This window comes from Dendropsophus ebraccatus, chromosome 14 (assembly GCF_027789765.1).
Source record: "Dendropsophus ebraccatus isolate aDenEbr1 chromosome 14, aDenEbr1.pat, whole genome shotgun sequence".
Lineage (NCBI taxonomy): Eukaryota > Metazoa > Chordata > Amphibia > Anura > Hylidae > Dendropsophus > Dendropsophus ebraccatus.
The window spans coordinates 72,574,155-72,595,655 of NC_091467.1; the positions used below are offsets into that span (position 1 = coordinate 72,574,155).

A 21,501-nucleotide genomic window follows, 5' to 3' on the forward strand; every position below is an offset into this window, starting at 1 on the left:
TGAGCGTCGACTAGGTAGGATGACCTTAAAGAATGTAGAAGGTAAATTATAGTCAACGGAAGAAGAAACTGATGAATAGAAGGGCTCGGAAAAAAATCCATATCTGGTCGCATTCGTTTTCCGCTAGCTCTCGAGTATGTATTGTCAAACAGACTCTGGCTTCCAAATTATCATCATTTAGAGATCAATATACAGCTTGAACCGCGAAACAAAGACGCAAGTGTATGTATTGTTGTTACGCGAGCACGCTGTGTGCAAAGTATTATTCCAAAGAGACCGGCTGAGACATTCAAAATAATCTTGGCGTTGACTTCATCTCGGAGATCCTACTCGATAAGCATGGCGGTGGTGTTGAGTTTTATTGGCACATGGGAAGCCATCGAATCCTTCTTTCCCATCGACTTGACCCTCTTGACGGGAAGTAGTTAACAGCAGATCTAGATATATCCCTCTTTCAAGGGCACCATGAATCTCCAACCAAGCAGAGTAATCTGCAGACCCTCGGGGGAACATGTGGTGAGGATATGACAGACACATGGGAAGATGGAAAGTAACTATGCAACGGGTAAAACTTGCCCCAAAGAGCTTCCATCACTTGCCTTATTAGAAGACCCAGACAGCCCTGGGCCAATCTTCATCCTTCTGCTACCGCGGTAATGGTATAGAACTTACAACAGAGAAAGAGCATTCACCCTATGCACTCTTGCCTAATGGAAGATATGCTCAAAACCAGCCGATTTTACGCTTCCCGCATTCGTCTAAACTATGGGGGCAAACGAGAAGAGCAACGCGCGTTAAGAATGCGTCCAACTATTTTTTGGCCCCGGCACAGACAGAAAAAAAAACCTTCCCGTTTCACATGATCTCCGAGACACATTCCTTTCATTTACAGAGATAAAATGGCCCCATTGTGAGCACGATATCATCAACATGTGTGGTGGTGGTGGAGGAAAGCGGGCATCGGTTGTAGATGCCAAAACAACTTTGGCAAGCGCTGAGGCTTGTATGTCCTCACTTGTCACTTCTGAAAAGAGACGGGCTCTGGATCCAAGGCGAGACATGCATCTAGCGAACGTACAGGCAACCCGGGATAGGTGCTAGCATGTGTAATATAATAAAAACACAATGACGTCTTGAGACACCAAATGTTTAAAGATGTTCGGGCCTTGTGCCAAGCAGCCTGCAGATAAGACGTTACTGACGGCACAATTAATGCATTGTGAGTCCCGACCTCAATATTGGCATCCAAAACCCCTTTCTATACAGGTGGAGCAGATAGAGAAGATACTAAAGAGTTAACTCAGCCATTAAAATTCATAACCCATTTTTTTTTGTATTTTACGGGGACGGAGATTACGGTTGTTCACCTTTCTGTGGAGAGCTCTATGGAAGTAGTAACTTCTGTTCCAGACTAATCTACCTCCATGACCTTAGAGACTGTCCCTTGTGTACTTGTTTTATCTGTGCGCTGTCAAACCGGCGGTGAATCCCAAGCTAGCCTCTCTCAGCCCGGCTTGTTCTGCTGAGCTGTCCAGATTATAGATATAGATTAACATGACGGGAATGGAGAAGGGAAAAATGCAACACCCCAATGTTATTTCCGTTACACCTTCACCACTCTGGAGGCCATGACGGACAATATGAGGATCGTTTATAATATGTGCAGTCTCTCCGGACCCCAGTCCGCGCCTCATCCGGCATTGGTCTCAGACTAACAAGAAAACTATATGAAGCGAGAGGACGTCCACCTGGTGACCCACTTCATCTTTCTCCTGCCAGATGACGAGCCTCCACAATACAGGGAAAAAAATGACACTATTTTTCTTATCACACTTTACAGTCTGAATGCCGGTAAGAGGATTTCAGTATATACACCTCTTATGGGCATATTATTCCAGATGAACATAGATAAGACAAAACTGTTGGACTTAGACTTTGGCAGATATTTTATGTTCTTCCTGATTTGAAGAGCGATCAAAGACCACAGAGCTCTGTAGAGCTTTCCAATGGGAGGGGGGTATAGCAGAGAGGCAGCTTCAGAAATAACCATACATTGGGGTGTGCACGTACAGGTTAAACGATCATGTAAAAAGTGTTGCTATTTATATACTGTTCTTTACATAATATTGCACCACCTAGTGTTCAGAGTGTATAGCAATGTGCACGTCCATCAACTGAGCCAAATACTGGTGGACACACATGCTCAGTGACAGCAAGGTCTCTACATTCTTACTGCAGGGCATCATACAGAAACAACTTGTCATTGAAGGACCACAGTCTAAGACTCCTTTAGCAGGGACTGTAAGAAGAGTCTATATCGTCATCTGTCTGTAGGGGAAGAAGACCTATTATATCCAGCACAGATATGTAGCGAACACAAGACTATACATTTTTCTAAAACTAATAACACAATTTCCAGACGTATAGTATGTAAACTATTTGTGGGGATACCCCCTTTGGGACTGGCCTGAGGTTCTGGGCAATAAACGACCATTAAATGGTCATACAAGTAACAAGGTAGGTGCCAATAATAGTAATCCTCAAGAAACAATAAAAAGTTATAGCTATACATTTACCGAGTTGAGGACCCCGGCTGCCCCTGTATTTCGAGTCAAACCCCCACACTGCACTATAGTCTCTTCTGGATCTTGTACTTCTGGCACCCAAACTCTTGTTACAACTATTCTTGGACAGCAAAGAGCGGAACCCGGCCAAGACTGTCCATAAGAACCAGGAGCCAGCCCTCCACTTGCAGATGTCTTTATTCAAAACAGACCGGCATCTGGAAGACCGGCCAAAAGAGTTAATAGCACATGTAGATCTCATTTTTGTCAAAGGCACAATGAGTATTCAACCAAGCAAAGTAATCTGTGTCCCTGCAGGGGAACATGTGGTGAGGATGTGATAGACACAGAAGATGATGCAGAATAATCTCCAGAATTATGCTCACTAGCCTCTTACAGTGGAGAAATGTATAGTTGATGTCCCGCGTCTTTTACCTGATACATCTCCCGATGCATTCGTAAGGATAATGATGATCGCGCCTCTAAACTGTTTGCTGTCAAAGTCTCATTTCTGCTTAATATATATCATTCCTCGCCATCCACACACTTTCATATTCTCTTGCATAACCCTTTTCGTGCCAGCGGGGACAGCTGCTCGATGGGTGGCGTCTACCTTGTTATCTTCTGCAATGGAGACGATTTGTATGAATACTAAATGTAGAAAGGAGGAGAGGACGTATCTTACAATACAGGAAGTTTGCGTTGTCCTTATTTATTGTTTAGTTGTGTATATGATTTACGATTAATAAAATTTAGGTCAAAGAGACATCTATGAGAAACGGGTACATCGACGATGTAAAAACCAATCTATGGCCCATCTCCATAATCTGGCCACTCCATCCCGGCCTATGAAGGAGAGAAAGGCTGCTCGAATGTCAGACTAGCACCCAATGCTCTTGTTTGGTAATCTTACTACATTTGGGGCAACAGAAACTGTGATGTCTGTATCAGCCTAGGTCCCGGGTATGGATTCACAATGAAGACAGTGTATACAATGCGATCAATGACATATGAATGACGACTACACCAGAAGATTATCCCTAGAGATGAGCGAATTCCAAACTAAGCGAGCATTTGGTCAGCAGTCGGCTTATACGTCGGCTGCCTTTGATCACCGCACCGCTCCTCCCCGGGTGCCTGGAAAACCTGAATCCAGTCCTGGGTAACTTCCCCCACTTTCCCAGGACGGGATCCAGCTTTTCCAGGCACCCGGGGAGGAACGGCACGGTGATCAAAGGCAGCCGACGTATAAGCCGACTGGAGAGCAAACAAAGGGCTCACTTCATTTTGGATGTAAATTCGCTCCTCTCTAATTATCGCTCAAATTTGAACGATTTAATACCCGATTATCGTCCTGCGTAAAAGGCCATTTACTGATGTAATTTTACTCTTTATAAAAGCCGCTTTTTTAGATGTGATACACTAAACCCAAAACTACACATCCTGTTATCTGCACTTGTCACAATCATTCTGCTGCGTCCGATGACCTTTCTGTCCCTTATCATTAACATACAAACACTACAAACACCATATTAACAAAAGAAGCAGCAGCGGCCCTACCATCAAGATAATAACCAGCCGCTTCCACCTGGCTGCCGATGTACAGTAAAGTAATTGTCGGCTGAAAGGTCTTTCGGGAAACAATTACGTCTCATCCCTTAGATTGCAGTCCTTCGGCTTACGTACGTTCTATGATGCTGCCTGGATCCTCCTATGATGCTTATCCATAGACCGAACTGGGGGGAAAAAAGTCTAAAAGTTCAATTTTTTTACCTCAATTTTGGCCACCTCTGTCCATGTCAGGAACTGTCCAGAGCAGGAGAGGTTTTCTATGGGGATTTGCTGCTGCTCTGGACAGTTCCTGCCATGGACAGAGGTGGCAGCAGAGAGCACTGTGTCAGACTGGAGAGAATACACCACTTCCTGCAGGACATACAACAGCTGATAAGTACTGGAAGACTGGAGTTTTTTTTTTATATAAGTAAATTACAAATCTCTGGCACCATTTCATGAAGGATTCTTGCAGTTTTAACTTGGTAATTCTGGGCTCATCCAGCTGCCGGGAGATTCCAGCGCTGAAGGTGTTACAGCCGGCTTCATCTGCTTGATGCCAAGGACGAGTGACTAATTGCACCCGGCCGGGTCCTGACGGGTGAGATTTCCAGGCAGCGGCAGGCAAAGCTCACACACCGCTGACAGGATGATTAAGTAGCACATGTTGCTTGGGGCAGAGCATTGCCAATAGCGTGGCGGCGAATATCCCCAGGTACCACCTATAACTGCACCGCCGCACCATGCGGAAATGCCCCTATCATTAAGTAATGTGCCGAAACAGAAAAGGAAGCCATTGGGCCTGTCTGCAGCCGCGATAAGATTTAGGGCACCGGAGTGACACCGGCTACGCCAAGGCCGTCCACCCTTCAGCTTCCAGGCGCCGTAAGATTTAACCATTGATATGATAATCCGTCCGCCATTCCCATTCCCGGCACGTGCAGATATAATTAAAATATTTCCCACCGTCTCATAGATTTCTATAGGCCCATTTACACGGACGCAACGCGAACGATAACAAGCGATGGTGCGGATAATCAACCTCCGCAAATGAGGGGAGAAAAAAAATCATTAAAAAAATAATCTGTCATATGGGAAATTGATGATGCGTCCATAGACGTAAACATTATAACTGCTCCGGTTAGGATACTGCCCTGCAAATCCATAGACTGGGTGACATTGGGAAAAGGGTCTGGTTTATCATGGAAACAGCGCCTCTATGGCCGTGGGCTGGGTCTGGTACTGCAGTTTAGACTTTGGTTGTTTGTTTTTTATTTAATTCCGGACATGGACAAAGGTGGCGCTGTTTCAATGAGAAAAAGCAGATAGTTTTGTATGTATGGATTAAAGGGGTTGTCTAGGATGGGAAAAGTGATCTATGGCTCTCCATCAGTTGCAGAACTACAACTCCCAGCATTCCCTGACAGCCTTGACTTAGAACAGTGATCTCCAACCTGTGGCTCAGCTTCTGCAGAACTACAACTCCCACCATGCCCTGACAGGTTTTTTATGGGGATTTGCTGCTGCTCTGCACAGTTCCTGACATGGACAAAGGTGGCAGCAAAAAGCACAGTGTCAGCCTGGGAAGACTACACCCCTTCCTGCAGGACATACAGCAGCTGATAAGTACTGGAAGATTTGAGATTTTTTTTTTTTTTTTTATAGAAGTAAATTACAAATTTCTGCCACCATTTTTGATTTAAAAAAAAAAAAAAAAAAAAACATTTTCCTGCCAACTCCACAGGAGACTCACCCCCAGGACTGTGTTGCTTCACACAGGCCTCCACTTGGTATATATGTCCTATGTAATAGTAGCATTGTCTCCCCTACCCCGCTTTCTCCAAGTCCACATCTCAGTCTCCCGTGTCTCCAGGTCTCCTACCGCTATAGGCCTATTGTCTCCACTGAGCTGCTTCACAAATCACAGTTTCCACCAAAGCGTGAGGATTGTTGTTTTTTTTTTTCACGATTTGCATTTGGCATCCAGTGAATAAATACAGTGTAATTTATATTGTAATTTGTGACATTTGCCGTCGCCGCTGCTATTAATGCCCCCCCCCCCCCACTTATTATCCGCGCGCTGGGTTTCTCGGATTTCACTTGTATCTAGCTTCCTCCTCTGACTGGCAGAGATCGTCTTGCCATGGAGGTCCCCGTGGACCATTTCTCTGGGTACCTTGGAGAGAATTACATTTCCCGATCCCAGTGTGACCATGTATTCTCTCTCTTCTGACATCTCCCCTGAGGAAATCAAGATCTGAGATTCTTGGAGGTTTTGCAGAGTCTGGGTAATGTCTCACTCCGCACCTCATTGTTCCCGAGGACTCTGCAGCCATTTGTATAAGCTTCAGATGAACACAGGACTTGGAGGAATTAAAGGATCCCTCTATCTAGACTGACAGTCATTATAACTATACAGAGCCATCAATAGCGGAGGCCAAGACGGTCACATTCCATTAGTCTGACATGGAGATTAGGAACTATTCTGGATTAACAGATGGTTATGGAACAGTACAGTATATAAACTATAATGGTGTATGACTCTAGGATACGGCTTCTGTCTTCTCATTCTGGACAAGTAAAACTCCAGATTATTTAACTGCCAGATTAGCAGGTTACTGGATTATGACAGATCAATTTAATTTACTTCTATAAAGGGGCTGTAATTTACTTCTATAAAAAAATCTTTTCTTCCAGTACTTATCAGCTGCTTTATGTCCTGCAGGAAGTGGTGTATTCTTTCCAGTGTGACACAGTGCTCTCTGCTGCCACCTCTGTCCATGTCAGGAACTGTCCAGAACAGCAGCAAATCCCCTTAGAAAACCTCTCCTGCTCTGGACAGTTCCTGGTAAAGAAATAAGGACCCTAATCTATTTACAATGGACAATCCCTTTAAATGGACACCCTGAAATTCTTTTATGTTCAATGTAGGATTGAAATGGCATGGTTGCCGAGGTTACAGAATTTAAGTTTCTATAATGTGGGAATGGTTGCCTAAACAACCGGACGGCCCATTCTCTTGGCTGCTTCTCCGGATGTTCCCTATTAACTTCTGGTGGAGATACTAGTTGAAATCACCCCTTTAAGGACAGGGAACGTGACACATTGAAAGTGGCGTCCGATCTGTAGGCCTCATGTTATAGAGCAGGTGGAGCTGAGCAGAATGATATATAGTTTTGTGGGCTAAGCAGTCAAGTGGGCGGTCCTACTCAGTGATTGACAGCTATTGTGTATATTGTAGGACCACCCACTTGACTACTTAGCCCAAAATGAGATTTCCAAGAATAAATGACGAGTGATCCTGGAACTTATCCCACAAATCTCTCTCTCTCTCTCTCTCTCTCTCTCTCTCTCTCTCTCTCTCTCTCTCTCTCTCTATATATATATATATATATATATATATATATATATATATATATATATATAGAAATATATATATATATATATAAGCCCACTCACCTTCTCCTCCTCATACTGTATCTTTTTCATATATTATATCGGTCCAGGAACCGAGAGCCGCAATAAAAAGTATATGCAAATAAACAAGTTCTCTTCTTCACTATTCCATGATTGGCTGAGAGGGATCATGTGACTCCAAACAAGCTTCTGGGAGGTTCCCTTTAAAAGGTGTGATGGCTCCCGCTATTATAGCGCTATTGCTATTAGCCCCTTTAGCTGTCCCCAAGCGCTCATAGTAATGATCAACAAATACAGAGGAGGTAAGCGTCGAAATAAAAGCGCATTAAAAACACAGCGGAAACGTGTAAAAGCGAAGCCATAACAAATTACGCCTCGCTGTACGTTTTATAGGGCAATTATCCTCTAACAACCTGACCAGATTACAATTTGTTTGTGTCAAGATTCTCCACACAATATACTTTACCGAGCGCCCAAAACTTAAAAAAAAAAACCTGTCCTGTTCCAGACTGTATATAAAAAAAGGAATTTAGCGGAACGCTGGAGATATTCCGGGTTATTTAGTGTTCACATAAAGCACAACGGCCGATGGAAAACACTAGAGGAACGCCACGGATCCGCAAATATTGAATCAGTCCAAAGATCAAAGTTTGGTAGAAAAAACACGAAACAAGCAAATAACTCCGACCGAGAAACCGATGGAATTATTCATAGGACGATTTCAGTCTGGAGCCTCCGCAAATCCGTCACCATCCCATCTTATTATACAGAGAACGCAGACCCGGCCAGGAGCCCCGTCAGGCCTCAATCACACTTTGTGGTACTTTATTACTCTGCTGCTGTTTCCGCAAAGGTGATCCATGATTTTTGCTTTTGTAACAGCCGCAAATTAAGGACACTTCCTTAGACTTCTATGGCTGAACCGCGCCACAATTACGGCCCATACTAGGGCCACAAAACTTCGGACAGTGTGAACAGCCCACATACAAAAAACAATGGGCCCTAAATTTGTCCTTCATTGCGGATCCGTAATTAAGGACAAACTTACAGAAAGTGTGAATGTAGCCTTAGGAGGGTTAAAAGGGCAGTCATAAACAGTGGACCCCCCCCCCCCCCAAGGCCTTATTCACATGTTCCATGAATGGCAAACCCACAATTATGGACACATTTTGGGCCATTTATTTCTATTGGGCTCTTCACACTATTCATAGTTTTACAGATCTGTAATCTGTGCCGCAAAAAAATAGTGCAAGTCGTAGTACGGGCCGTAACTGCAGCACAGAATCACCCATAGACGGATCACCTTAATTCACCTATTTTTTGCCATTCCACAAAAAAATCCAGATTCCGGATGCACTACGGACATGCAGATTTATAGCAAATGTACTTCTAGTACATCAGGTTTTTTTTATGTGAATAAACCATCGCCGTCACGGGGATGGAGCTGCCACGGTCCTTTTTTTGAACCGTTCCTGCGCACGCCACCAGTCTATTACCGAGCACGAGCCTGGCATTAAGCACTGGAGGCGGGCCCGCATCACAGAGGGGAGCAGATTCGTCAGACTGGGAACTGGCCAGCCCACCTCCAGTGCTTCATGCCCAGCCGATGCTCGGTAATAGATCGGTGGTGTGTTCGGGAACCAGGCCGCAGTTCAAAAAAAGGACCGCAGCACTGGTATCCCTGTGATGGCACCAGTCTATTTATGTGAAAAACCAAAAAGCAATGTACTAGTGATATATTTGGTTTAATATACGGTCCTGAAAAACTACCAAATGTGTGAATAAGGCCTACGACTGTGGGGATCTTGAGGTTTTTGGCCCCCACTATCAGCCTTAAAAAAACAGTTTTTCATGCAAATAGAGGCAGAATTTTTTTTTGTTTCCAGATGTTTTTTATTCCCCTCCCCACCATTTTTTTTGCTACAGCAAATGATATTTAAAGGGGTTATCCAGTGCTATAAAAACACAGCCACTTTCTTCCAGAGACGGCACCACTCTTGTCTCTTGGTCAGGTGCAGTTTGCAATTGAGCTTCGTTCACTTCAATGGAACTGAGTTACAAAACCTGCACCCAAACTGGAGACGAGTGGTGCTGTCTCTGGAAGAAAGTGGCCTTGTCTTTGTAGTGCTGGATAACCCCTTTAATTTGCAAACAGACTTCTTAGAGGTTAGAGATAAGGGGTAAGTGTCAGACCGCTGGGACTCCAGAATGGACAAGTTGCATATGTACAGTGACCTCCGTTCTTTATGCAGCTGTGGGAGGTAGGTGGGTACAATCCACCATTGGCAGCTATTAGACAATGATCAGATGTGGTATGATTGGACTCCAGCATGCTCCAGTTCTGCTCCTCTCTGGTCATAACATCCATTTGTGGAGTAAAGCATAAATATATATTAGTATTTGTGTCTAGTCAGTAATATGCAGAGTAATGGCAGAAGGGCAACAGTATCGGTGCCCATCCTCCGATCATCTCACTGGCAGTGACAGACGTGCCAGCTGTAGAGCGCGCCAGGCCGGCCGCAGACCCTCGCAGGTGTCCTGGCACTTGCCGGTGATGATTTAGGATCATACTGTAAACCTCACTGCAGTAAAGTCGGCGTTCGGAGCAATGGACGGAGGCCAAACCTCTACCTTAAATTTATTAGGACGATTCGGTTTCATAGCCCTGACATATAATCTAACTGTAGATAAAAGGCAGGATTGGAGTCTCCAGCATATTGTGAGCGTCGTCAGCCGGCGTCTTCCTTATATAGACAAGTCTGGAGAATTCTTACAACAGATCCGAGAGCAGAGAGCGATGGATTCACCTCCGGCCTGCCGCTGCGGCACAGCTGGGGAGCGCTGGCACCGCTCACTGTACAAATGGTCACAGTCCAATCGTTTGACAATCGGACTAAAACCAAATATGCCGCTGCCTGGAAGGCCATCTGTGGCGAGGCACTGGCGCTTGTCACCTCCTTGATGCAAGTGATCACACACGGTATATACCTGGGCGGCTGCCCGTCATGCCCGTCCTGGCACTGTGGACCACCAGAAACTGCCACACATTATCTAAGGTCGGGCCGGGCCTTGTGGCTGTAATACAGATGCGGAAATGCGACCTTATTCCATTCTAGACTGGAATCTAAATGTAGCAACCACTGTGAGACGTGTTTGGTCTTAGAATAATACTCATAGTCCCCCCCTTGTCTAGTAATATGGGACCACTGAGGACCACCATAAACTGCCACACACTGACTAATATGGATCTCATCATCTCCTTTCATACATGGCGTCCTCTAAGGGAAACAAACGGCTTTTGTTTGCAGAAACACGACGATTTTAACGCCCCCCCCAGAGATGGCGGACGCCGTGATGAGAAGCCAAGAGGGGCCGGCAGCGGACGACCCCATGGATCACATGGTTGTGATTATCTTACAGCCAGGGAAGATTTATTGGCCGGCATGTTCCTGGCCGTTTGCTGCCGGGTAAAGCACAGTGCACACAGGTGGCATTTTACAGGATCCTCAATCATGTCAAGCAGTCATTTCCTCCTGTCCCCAATTTCTGGCAAGCGACCGCCCACGTGGGTAATGGCCCATAGCGTAATGCATGCAAAGGCTTTCAGTACATGGCTGCAGATTAGAAAAATCAATCTACTGTTTGTATTTTTTTTTTTTGCCAATAGCGCCACATTTGTTTAAGAGGTGGTTTCTGGTATTGCAGTATTCATTTGAATGAACCTGAACTGCAATACTAGACACGGCCACTGCTAAGGGTGGCGCTGTTTTGGGGATTAAAAGCAGAACCTTTAATTTTACCAACCATAACAGATTTCCTGATCCTATAGGACAGCACATAATCCCCTGCATGGGGCCAAAGAACACAGAACCCTATGGGAAGGTGCCCACATGGCGGCAGATTTTCCCACCATCAGACTTTGCCATCAAGAAAAATCCTGTGTAAATCCAAAGCAAAATCCACTTATGTTATTCTGCATCACCTTTCACCGCCATTGCAGCTCCACGTTTTCTTAGAAGGAATCAGCCCGCTTTGTATTATGCTCACATAGCTGATAGGGAGAGGAAACAAATGAAATCCGACTCTTAGCTGAAGGCTGTTGGCAAATTTATACAATCATGTTTTCCTTCTAAGCTCATAGAGGTTGGGCTGAGCTGCAGCATGCACACCTCCTCCCTCCCCGGCGTCCTGTACGATTGATTGATATAAAGCTTTATGGGAATAACTTGTCATTATTCACGTAAATCTCTGTTCATTCTGGGCTAAGCTGTCTAGTGGGCGGACCTTATTAGCACCGCCCATTTGACTAAGAAGCCGAGAATCAACAGAGGTTTGCATGAATAATGACAAGTTATTTCAATAAAGCTTTATATCGATCCACTCAGCTCCTCCCGCTCTATAACATGAGGCCTGCAGATTGGATGGCATGTTCAGCCTAACAGGATCCCTTTAAGGTCTGCATAAAAATACACATCTGTCACAGAAGGTCATTTAGTGGTTGTTGTCCGCCAAGATGTGTTACCTGAGGAACCAAAGAAAACTCTGAACTAGGCGAAAAAAATAACAGACTTCAGGGGGGAATGGGTGTATTCTTAAAGGGGTTCTCTAGAGTTTTTTTTTTTTAAAAAACATGGCTGCTTTTTTCAAAAAACAGCTCCACCCCTGTGCTCAGGTTGAGTGCAGTATTACAACTCATCTCCATTCACTTCTCTGGAACTGAGCTGCAATACTGCACACAAAGCAGACCTGTTTTTTGTAATCCTGGACCACCCCTTTAAAAAGAATCTGTAAGGATGCAGTCACAGCGGGTGCCGTGAGTTTGGGTTTCCTGTGGATACATCCGATACCCGTCGAGTTCTGTGCACGAGCTCTAATAATTATATTAAAAAGGGTTTGTGCGCAAAAACTCAGCTGTCATTAGATGTATCCATGGAAACCCGACTGCCGAGAAGAACCGTAGCCCCTTTAAAGGGCCCCTTTAAGTGTTAAATGGCCATGAGTGACAATATACTCTAAAATGCAAGCTGCTTTCTTCCAGCAATAGCGCCACTCTAGACTTCAGGTTGTGTGCGGTATTGCAGCTCAGTCCCAGTAAAGTGAATGGGCCCGAGTTGTAATACCGCACATAACATGGGGACAGGGGTGGCGCTGTTTTTGAAAGAAATCAGCTATGTTTTTCTAATGCCGCCGTCAGCGTTTGTTCTAGCAGCCGCTTACCTGCTTAATGACAAACTCAGCTCTGCTACATCGTTACACGCCGATGCGAATGAAGACCGCGCTGCAAAGAGCTTTCAATCTAAACAAGATGAATAAATGGAGGTCTAAGAGTTCATATTGCAATCCGTTTTTTTTTCCATTTGTTTTATGCAAAAAAAAAAAAAAAACGGCTGCATTTATGTGTATCTTTTTTTCCATTGACTACCATGATGAAAAAAAAAAAGAATCAAAACGCATCATTTTTTTTTTTACGTACACAAATTATGGTAGACCGAGTTTTTGTGTTTGTTAAAAAACAGATGTTTTTTGATCCGTTTTTTTTTTAAATGGAAGTCAATGGAAAAACGGATGCACACAAATGCAGCCGTTTTTTCACTTTTTTTTTTTTTGCATAAAACATGAAAAAAAAAGATTGCAAAAAACGTAGTGTGAACCCGGCCTAGGTACAGTAAGGACTGTGCAGTAATAAACAGGGAAGCATTGGCAGGTATCAATATACATCCAGGCAGCGCTCTCTATTTATAAGCGTACGGCTCGCAGCCGGTGACAGTGACGCATTAATACATTACTTAACTTGTAAAGCATCATTGTAACATTGTGCATATAGCCAATATGGGAGCAGATCCGCCTGTACATCATCTCTTTGTGCTATGGAGTGCATCACAAACAAACACCAGGCATAACTCACCACCGATGGATTTACAATACCCTCAATGAGCGCACAACCGAGCAGAGCATTAACAGATGCAAGAGCTAACGGAGCCAAAGTCTATGGATTACCGACACTATTCACAGCCCGCACAGGGATTAGGAGCAGTAGGGAACAGGGCAGGCACATATGCATGGAGCAAGGTTGCAAAACTACAATTCCCATCATGCCCGGACAGCCGAAGGCTGTCCGGGCATGATGGGAGTTGTAGTTGTGCAACAGCTGGAGGGCCTTAGGTTGGGGAACAATGCTCAGACCCCCATTTTATAACTTTTTCCCCCTGAACTTTTTGAAAAGCTAATTGCGAATAGTTTCCTCTTAAATTAAACCTGTCACCCAGACAATGCTATCTAATCTATCGGCATCATGTTATAGAGCAGAAAGAGCTGAGCAGATTGATATATATCATTGTGGGAAAAGATTCAGTATAACTTGTAACATGTTGGTTAAAGTCCCTGCTCATTCTGTAATAAGGAGTCCAGTGGGCGGAGTCACTCAATGGACTGGACTCTTTAGCATGGAAACATCAGAGATTTCAATTGATAAATAACAAGTTATACTCAATCTTTTTCCATAATGATATATATCAATCCACTCGGCTCTTCCTGCTCTATAACATGATGGTGATAGCTTAGGTAGCATTTTCATGGTGACAGGTTCCCTTTAAGAGGTGTGGGGGGGGGGGGGGGGGGGGGGTTGAGCCTCCTCATGATATAAGGGCCTTGTGCTTTTACTTGTGCTTCTATGTTGATCTCGGGTCGGTTTAGTAGCACCGTTGCGGGTTAAAGGGGTTATCCAGGGCTACAAAAACATGGCCACTTTCTTTCAGAGACAACACGACTCTTGTCTCCAGGTCAGGTGTGGTTTGCAATTAAGCTCCATTTACTTAAATGGAACTGAGTTTCAAAACCTATCCCCAAACTGGAGACAAGAAAGGGGCAAAAGAGGCCATGTTTTTTTAGCGCTGGATAACCCCTTTAAGGGTATATTCAGATTTGATGGAGCTTGCAGAAATCCTAATGCACAGCTGCTGCATGAAACCCTATCCTAATACAGGTCTGTAACTTACCTGGGGGGGTCCTCTCCTGTATTATATATAGGGCATATACAGAGATAACCTTTTAACATGCGGGTGCGGAGAACGCTGCCAAACCCGAATAGTTTGACATCTCCGCCCAACACTATCCGTCAGATCAATGATCAATGATCCATCAGATTAGAAGATGACATCACTGCCATGAAGATGACACGGTATTGTTAAAGGGATTATCCACAACTAGATCATAGAAACAGCGCCACCGCTGTCCTCAGTTTCGGTGTGGTGTTGCAGCTCAGTACCATTGACATAAATGGAGATGACTTGTAATACTGCATGCAACCTGAGGACAGGAGTGGCGCTGTTTGCTATGATCTCCAAATCCTTGCTAACCCCCTTTACTGCCCCGCGGCCGGACGATGATATTAACACCGCCACCGAGGTGGAACATTAAAATCTCCAAATCAAAGTGCCGTCACCCCAGACATGTCACGTCTCTAAAAATAAAGCAAAAACAGACTGTACAAGCCCGGGGGCAAAGACGAAAGGGGAAAATGTGCAGATATAGCGGGAGAGTGATGGTGAAATCTCACAGATCACAGGGCGCAATGACATAGTAGTAACTAGGTGTGAATGGAGTAAGAGGCCAGGAGGAGTATACAGCGTATACTCCTGCCCGGGCATGCTGAGCACTGTGATCCCACAACCACTGCCTTATTATATACCTTCTATTGTTCTATCACACAATAAGTCTATGGACCAGATTCCCATCCACCATTGTTCCTGGAGGCTATTGATGGTCACCAAGCAATGTTAACCCTTTTATACCCACCCGCCAACCTTAAAGGGATTCTACACGTGCAACTTTAATCAAACTTGTTGGAAGTCCCGGAAACTGAGATTTGAGGAGCTGTTGGATGAGGGCTCAGAGTTCATTGGAGGGGGGGGGGGGGGTCCTACGCCACAGGTCCTTGTTTACCAACCCGTGCAAAACTACGACTCCCATCATGCATTTGTCGGAATGTTTAGGTGTAATGTAAGTGAATGAGGTCCTGGAAGCTGAGATTTAAGGAGCTGATTGATATTGGTCCAGATTTAATGTCAGTGGAGGGAAACTGTACTTATCTATCATAGCGGCTGTGAAGGGTTAATGAGAAACCAAACAGCTCCCCACATCTCAGCTTCCAGGACCACTATCACCTAAGTCATCGTTTCCGAACCAGTGCCAGACTACGGCTCCCATCATGCCTTTCTCAGAATATTTCGGTGTGACTTTAAATGAAACTTCACGAGGTTCTGGAAGCTGAGATTGTAGGAGCTGTTTGATGGGAGCTCCAGATTTGATGTCAGTGGTTATCTATGAGAGTGTCTGTGAAGGGTTAATCAGAAATCCCATATCTCAGCTTCCAGGACCACCATCATTTCCGAACCCATGCCAAACTACGACTCCCATCATGCCTTTGGCTGTCAGGACATGATGGGAGTTGTAGTTTGGCATCCATGACCTATTGGAAGCGGTTTAGAGGGGGTAAGGTGGATATCATCCAGGGGGCTGCGAACTTCAGCCGGGCCCCCCCCCCCATTAGGTTCCAGTCCTCATGGACTGTGCAGAAGACACTGACTACAGTATGGAGGATGTACAGAATACCAATGACAGCTGAGAGGGATACACAGACACCACTCGTAGCAACTGATGGAGTTTGTTTGTCACCTTGGCCGTTATTTTGTCATCAGACAGGTGGAGACCCCCCTGTCACCCCCGCCACCCCCACCATACACAACGCCCAGCAATAACCCCAACATATTCATTCAAAACTTCACAATCCCAATCTTTGTATCCGTCACTGTAAGGGTTACACTGCAGCAGATGCAAGAAGCCCATGTGTGCACCTTCACTGTCCACACACAACCAAGGGGTTAACCCCGCAAACACCTCTCAATGAGCCCCCCATAGTACCAACCTTGAGCCCAGACCGGGCACTGCACCCCCAGAACTGCCATCCATATCCAAATCTGCAAGTATGCTCCAGACATATTATAATCCTGAGTGTAGGATCCCAGCCAGAAGGTTAGGGTGGTCTTGCACTTTAAGTGGGGGGGATACCAGCTACTCCCCCAATTTCCAGGCTGTTTCCAGTGACAGGTGATGCTGGGAATTGCTGCACATTGGGTCCTGCAGGATATGTGGGTGCAATGTGATCCCCAGATGAGTGAAGTTTGATGCCCAGAGTCCTCCTGCCAGCCCTATAGCCCCCTCCTCCTGATCAGGAGAAAGTTTATGTGCCCTGCTCCCCAGGATGGCCAGTGCATTGGGGGGCTAAAGTTTCTCCTAGAGATTCTGATGCCTCTCTGCTTCTCCTCCACTTGCTTGTTCCTTGGCTGCTCTCAGCTTGCCTCCTGCTCCATGGATGGTGAGCAGGGGAATGCTGCTGCTGCTGAAGCCCAAAGACCCAGCACAAGGAGGAGGGAGAGAGAGGGATGACATAGGAGGAGGGCTGGGGAAACTACAATAGCGGCGGCTGCCACCTGGTGGCCGCTTTGGTGTAATGCAGCAATCTCTTCTACATGACATGTTCTACTGTACAAGGAAGCAGCTGAGATTTCTGCACAACAGATGAGGGATTTCTACAGCTGGATTCCTCATAAAACATAGCAACTGTCTCCTAAAAAGAAAGCATGTATGTAAGATGTTGCCTTCCATTGTTCCAGTGCAAGTTACAAAGTCTGATGGGGGGGGGGGGGCTCCATAATGACCTATGCTGGTGTTATAGAAATAAAGGGATTAGGATTAGCTCCACATACTGGGGTGTAGATGTAGCAGAGCTCAGTTTGTCACATGAGTCTTTGAGATACATTGTAAGAGCAAGCTGGTAAAACTTCATAATAAAGAGCTTTGCATAAAGGGGTAGTAGGGACAGGGTAGTTCTTCCCCATGGGTCTAGTCTGATGTTGCTGCTGCTATTATCTTCTAATCCTGGAGAAGCCTTTACCACTAATACAGTACCGGCCATTGATGACAGGGGGGGGGGGGCTCCGGCCATTGATGACAGGGGGGGGGGGGGCTCCGGCCATTGATGACAGGTTGATACTGTGACCCCTTCCTATCACTGTGATAAGCAAGTATATAATAGTAAGTAATGAGGAACTGGTGGATGCCTGCCAAGTCCTAGAAAACACGGAAACAGCTTATGGCTCCATTCACTTCAATGGAACTGTGTTGCAAAAGCAAACTGGAGACAAGAGTTCTGCTGAAAGAATGTGGCCATGTTTTCTAACCCAGGATAACCCCTTTAAGGGCATCTGATCTGGGGTCTAGATTTGGGGTGTCTGCTATGGAGTCCGACCCGTATTAGTTTAGGGGTCTGGTCTGTATTTACGGGTCTGGTCTGCAGTCTGTATAAGTTTAGGGGTCAGGTCTGGGGTCTGTATTAGTTTAGGGATCTGGTCTGGGGTCTGTATTAGTTTAGGGGGTCTGGTCTGGGGTCTGTATTAGTTTAGGGGGTCTGGTCTGGGGTCTGTATTAGTTTAGGGGTCTGGTCTGGGGTCTGTATTAGTTTAGGGGTCTGGTCTGGGGTCTGTATTAGTTTAGGGGTCTGGGGTCTGTATTGGTTAATGAGGAACTGGTGGATGCCGCCCAAGTCCTAGAAAACACGGAAACAGCTTATGGCTCCATTCACTTCAATGGAACTGTGTTGCAAAAGCAAACTGGAGACAAGAGTTGTGCTAAAAGAATGTTTTCTAACCCAGGATAACCCCTTTAAGGGCATCTGATCTGGGGTCTAGATTTGGGGTGTCTGCTATGGAGTCCAACCCGTATTAGTTTAGGGGTCTGGTCTGTATTTACGGGTCTGGTCTGCAGTCTGTATAAGTTTAGGGGTCTGGTCTGGGGTCTTTATTAGTTTAGGGGTCTGGTCTGGGGTCAATATTAGTTTAGGGGTCTGGGGTCTGTATTAGTTTAGGGGTCTGGTCTGGGGTCATGATTAGTTTAGGGGTCTGGGGTCTGTATTAATTTAGGGGTCTGATCTGGGGTCTGTATTAGTTTAGGGCTCTGGTGTCTGTATTAGTGTAGGGGTTGTGTCTGGGGTCTGTATTAGTTTAGGGGTCTGGTCTGGGGTGTGTATTAGTTTAGGGGTCAGGTCTGGGGTCATGATTAGTTTAAGGGTCTGGTCTGGGTCTGTATTAGTTTAGGGGTCTGGTCTGAGGTCTGTATTATTTAGGGGTCTGGTCTGGGGTCTGTATTAGTTTAGGGGTCTGATCTGGGGTCTGTATTAGTGTAGGGGTTGTGTCTGGGGTCTGTATTAGTTTAGGGGTCTGGTCTGGGGTCTGTATTAGTTTAGGGGTCTGGTCTGGGTTCTGTATTAGTTTAGGAGTCTGGTCTGGGGTCTGTATTAGTTTAGGAGTCTGGTCTGGGGTCTGTATTAGTGTAGGGGTCTGATCTGGGGTCTGTATAAGTTTAGGGGTCTGGTCTGGGTTCTGTATTAGTTTAGGGGTCTGGTCTGGGGTCTGTATTAGTTTAGGAGTCTGGTCTGGGGTCTGTATTAGTGTAGGGGTCTGATCTGGGGTCTGTATAAGTTTAGGGGTCTGGTCTGGGGTCTGTATTATTTAGGGGTCTGGTCTGGGGTCTGTATTTAGGGGTCTGGTCTGGGGTCTGTATTAGTGTAGGGGTTGTGTCTGGGGTCTGTATTAGTGTAGGGGTTGTGTCTGGGGTCTGTATTAGTGTAGGGGTTGTGTCTGGGGTCTGTATTAGTTTAGGGGTCTGATCTGGGGTCTGTATTAGTTTAGGGGTCTGGTCTGGGGTCTGTATTAGTTTAGGAGTCTGGTCTGGGGTCTGTATTAGTGTAGGGGTCTGGTCTGGGGTCTGTATTAGTGTAGGGGTCTGATCTGGGGTCTGTATTAGTGTAGGGGTTGTGTCTGGGGTCTGTATTAGTTTAGGGGTCTGATCTGGCGTCTGTATTAGTTTAGGGGTCTGGTCTGGGGTCTGTATTAGTGTAGGGGTCTGGTCTGGGGTCTGTATTAGTTTAGGGGTCTGGTGTCTGTCTCCATTAACCCGACAGATGAACTAGGGCGGCCTGGAGAACATGGATACGACCTATGGCCTACGGCTGTGTCCATGTACTCCGGGCGCTGGGATTCGCTCATCTCTAGTGTTGAAGCTTCTTTTCAGAGAGGAAAATAAAATATTAATAGGAAGTTTTTTTGTTAGTGATTCCATAATTTTTACCCTTTCCTTTCCTTCTTTTTTGCTCTCCTCATCACCACCAGCCATCTTTCTGTTCGTTCTAGCTATGGAGTCGGTGTCTGAACATGATAAACTTACAGGGGTACTCCAGAGAAAAAATATTGTCTTCAAAGTCACCTGGTGTTAGAAAGTTAAATAAGTTTGTAGATTACTTCTATTTAAAAATCTCCAGTCTTCCAGTACTTATCAGCTGCTATATGTCCTGCAGGAAGTGGTGTATTCTCTCCAGTCTGACACAGCGCTCTCTGCTGCCACCTCTGTCCATGTCAGGAACTGTCCAGAGCAGCAGCAAATCCCCATAGAAAACCTCTCCTGCTCTGGACAGTTCCTGACATGGACAGAGGTGGCAGCAGAGAGCACTGTGTCAGACAATATAATACAGAAACCTAGGCTATGTAGTGCAGTGCATTATTTTCTGCCTGTCAGTGCTCTACCCTCATGGAGGCAAACAACCAGGGCCATCGTGGCAAGTCAGAAGCTCCAAACTCTAGACAAGTTATCCTAAAATCATTGACACAATAAAAAATAATAACAAATCATATGTCTACAGGTCAGAACACTGATAGCAACACATCTAAGGAATTCCATCATGTGTGCCGGACATTGTACCTGTGAATATTATGCACACTGACAGGAAGACAGGAGATGAATGAGACCTCTGTGTGAAAATGTAATGATGATATATGTGTGATGTAATAATATAATATCTGTGATGTAATGATATATATGTGATGTTATTATGCTATATGTGTGATGTAATGATGATGTATGTGTGATGTTATGCCATATGTGTAATGTAATAATATAATATATGTGTGATGTAATGATATATGTGTGATGTAATGATGTATGTGTGATGTAATGATATATGAGTGATGTTATGCTATATGTGTGATGTAATGATGTATATGTGTGATATAATGGTATATGTGTGATGTATTGATGTATATGTGTGATGTAATGATGTATATGTGTGATGTGTTTATGTATATGTGTGATGTAATGGTATATGTGTGATGTAATGATGTATATGTGTGATGTAATGATGTATATGTGTGATGTATTTATGTATATGTGTGATGTAATGATGTTTATGTGTGATGTAATGATGCTAAATATGTGATGTAATGATGTATATGTGTGATGTAATGATGATATATGTGTGATGTAATTATGCTACATGTGTGATGTAATAATATACTATATGTATGATGTAATAATATATGTGTGATGTAATGATGTATGTGTGATGTAATGATATATTTGTGATGTAAAAATATGTATAATATAATGGTGATATGTGGTGAATGGTGTTATGCTATATGTGTTATGTATTGTAGATATATGTAATGTAATGATATCTGTATGAAGTAATGATACTATTTGTGTGATGTAGTAATGTATATGTGTGATATAATGGTATATGTGTGATGTAATGGTATGTGTGTGATATATGTGTAATGTAATGATGTAATGGTATTTGTGTGATGTAATGGTATATGTGTGATGTGATGATGTATATGTTGTGTGATGTAATGATGTATATGTGTAATGTAATGATGTAATGGTATTTTTGTGATGTAATGATGCTATGTTTGATGTAATGATGCTATGTTTGATGTAATGATGATATTTGTGTGATGTAATGATGATATATGTCAGTGATCATAATATTATAGTGAAAGGAGAAGTTTATGGGGAGAAACTGTCCAGCTGTGCAGAGATTGCCTCTAGCCTGGATACAGGATGAGATACGGTTGGATACGGG

The 21,501-nt window shown here is 44.6% G+C and overlaps 1 protein-coding gene across 2 annotated transcripts in view; it reads right to left on the bottom strand.

Annotated features, from left to right (window-relative positions):
* Positions 1–16,902, bottom strand: part of SDK2 (sidekick cell adhesion molecule 2) — a 406,671-nt gene extending 389,769 nt beyond the window's left edge. For both annotated transcript variants that reach the window (XM_069953635.1, XM_069953634.1), the window contains exon 1: positions 16,456–16,902. In XM_069953635.1, the coding sequence (XP_069809736.1) occupies positions 16,456–16,528 (73 nt within the window). In that variant the 5' untranslated portion in view covers positions 16,529–16,902. The remainder of the gene's footprint in view (positions 1–16,455) is intronic.
* Positions 16,903–21,501: the final 4,599 nt, after the last annotated feature.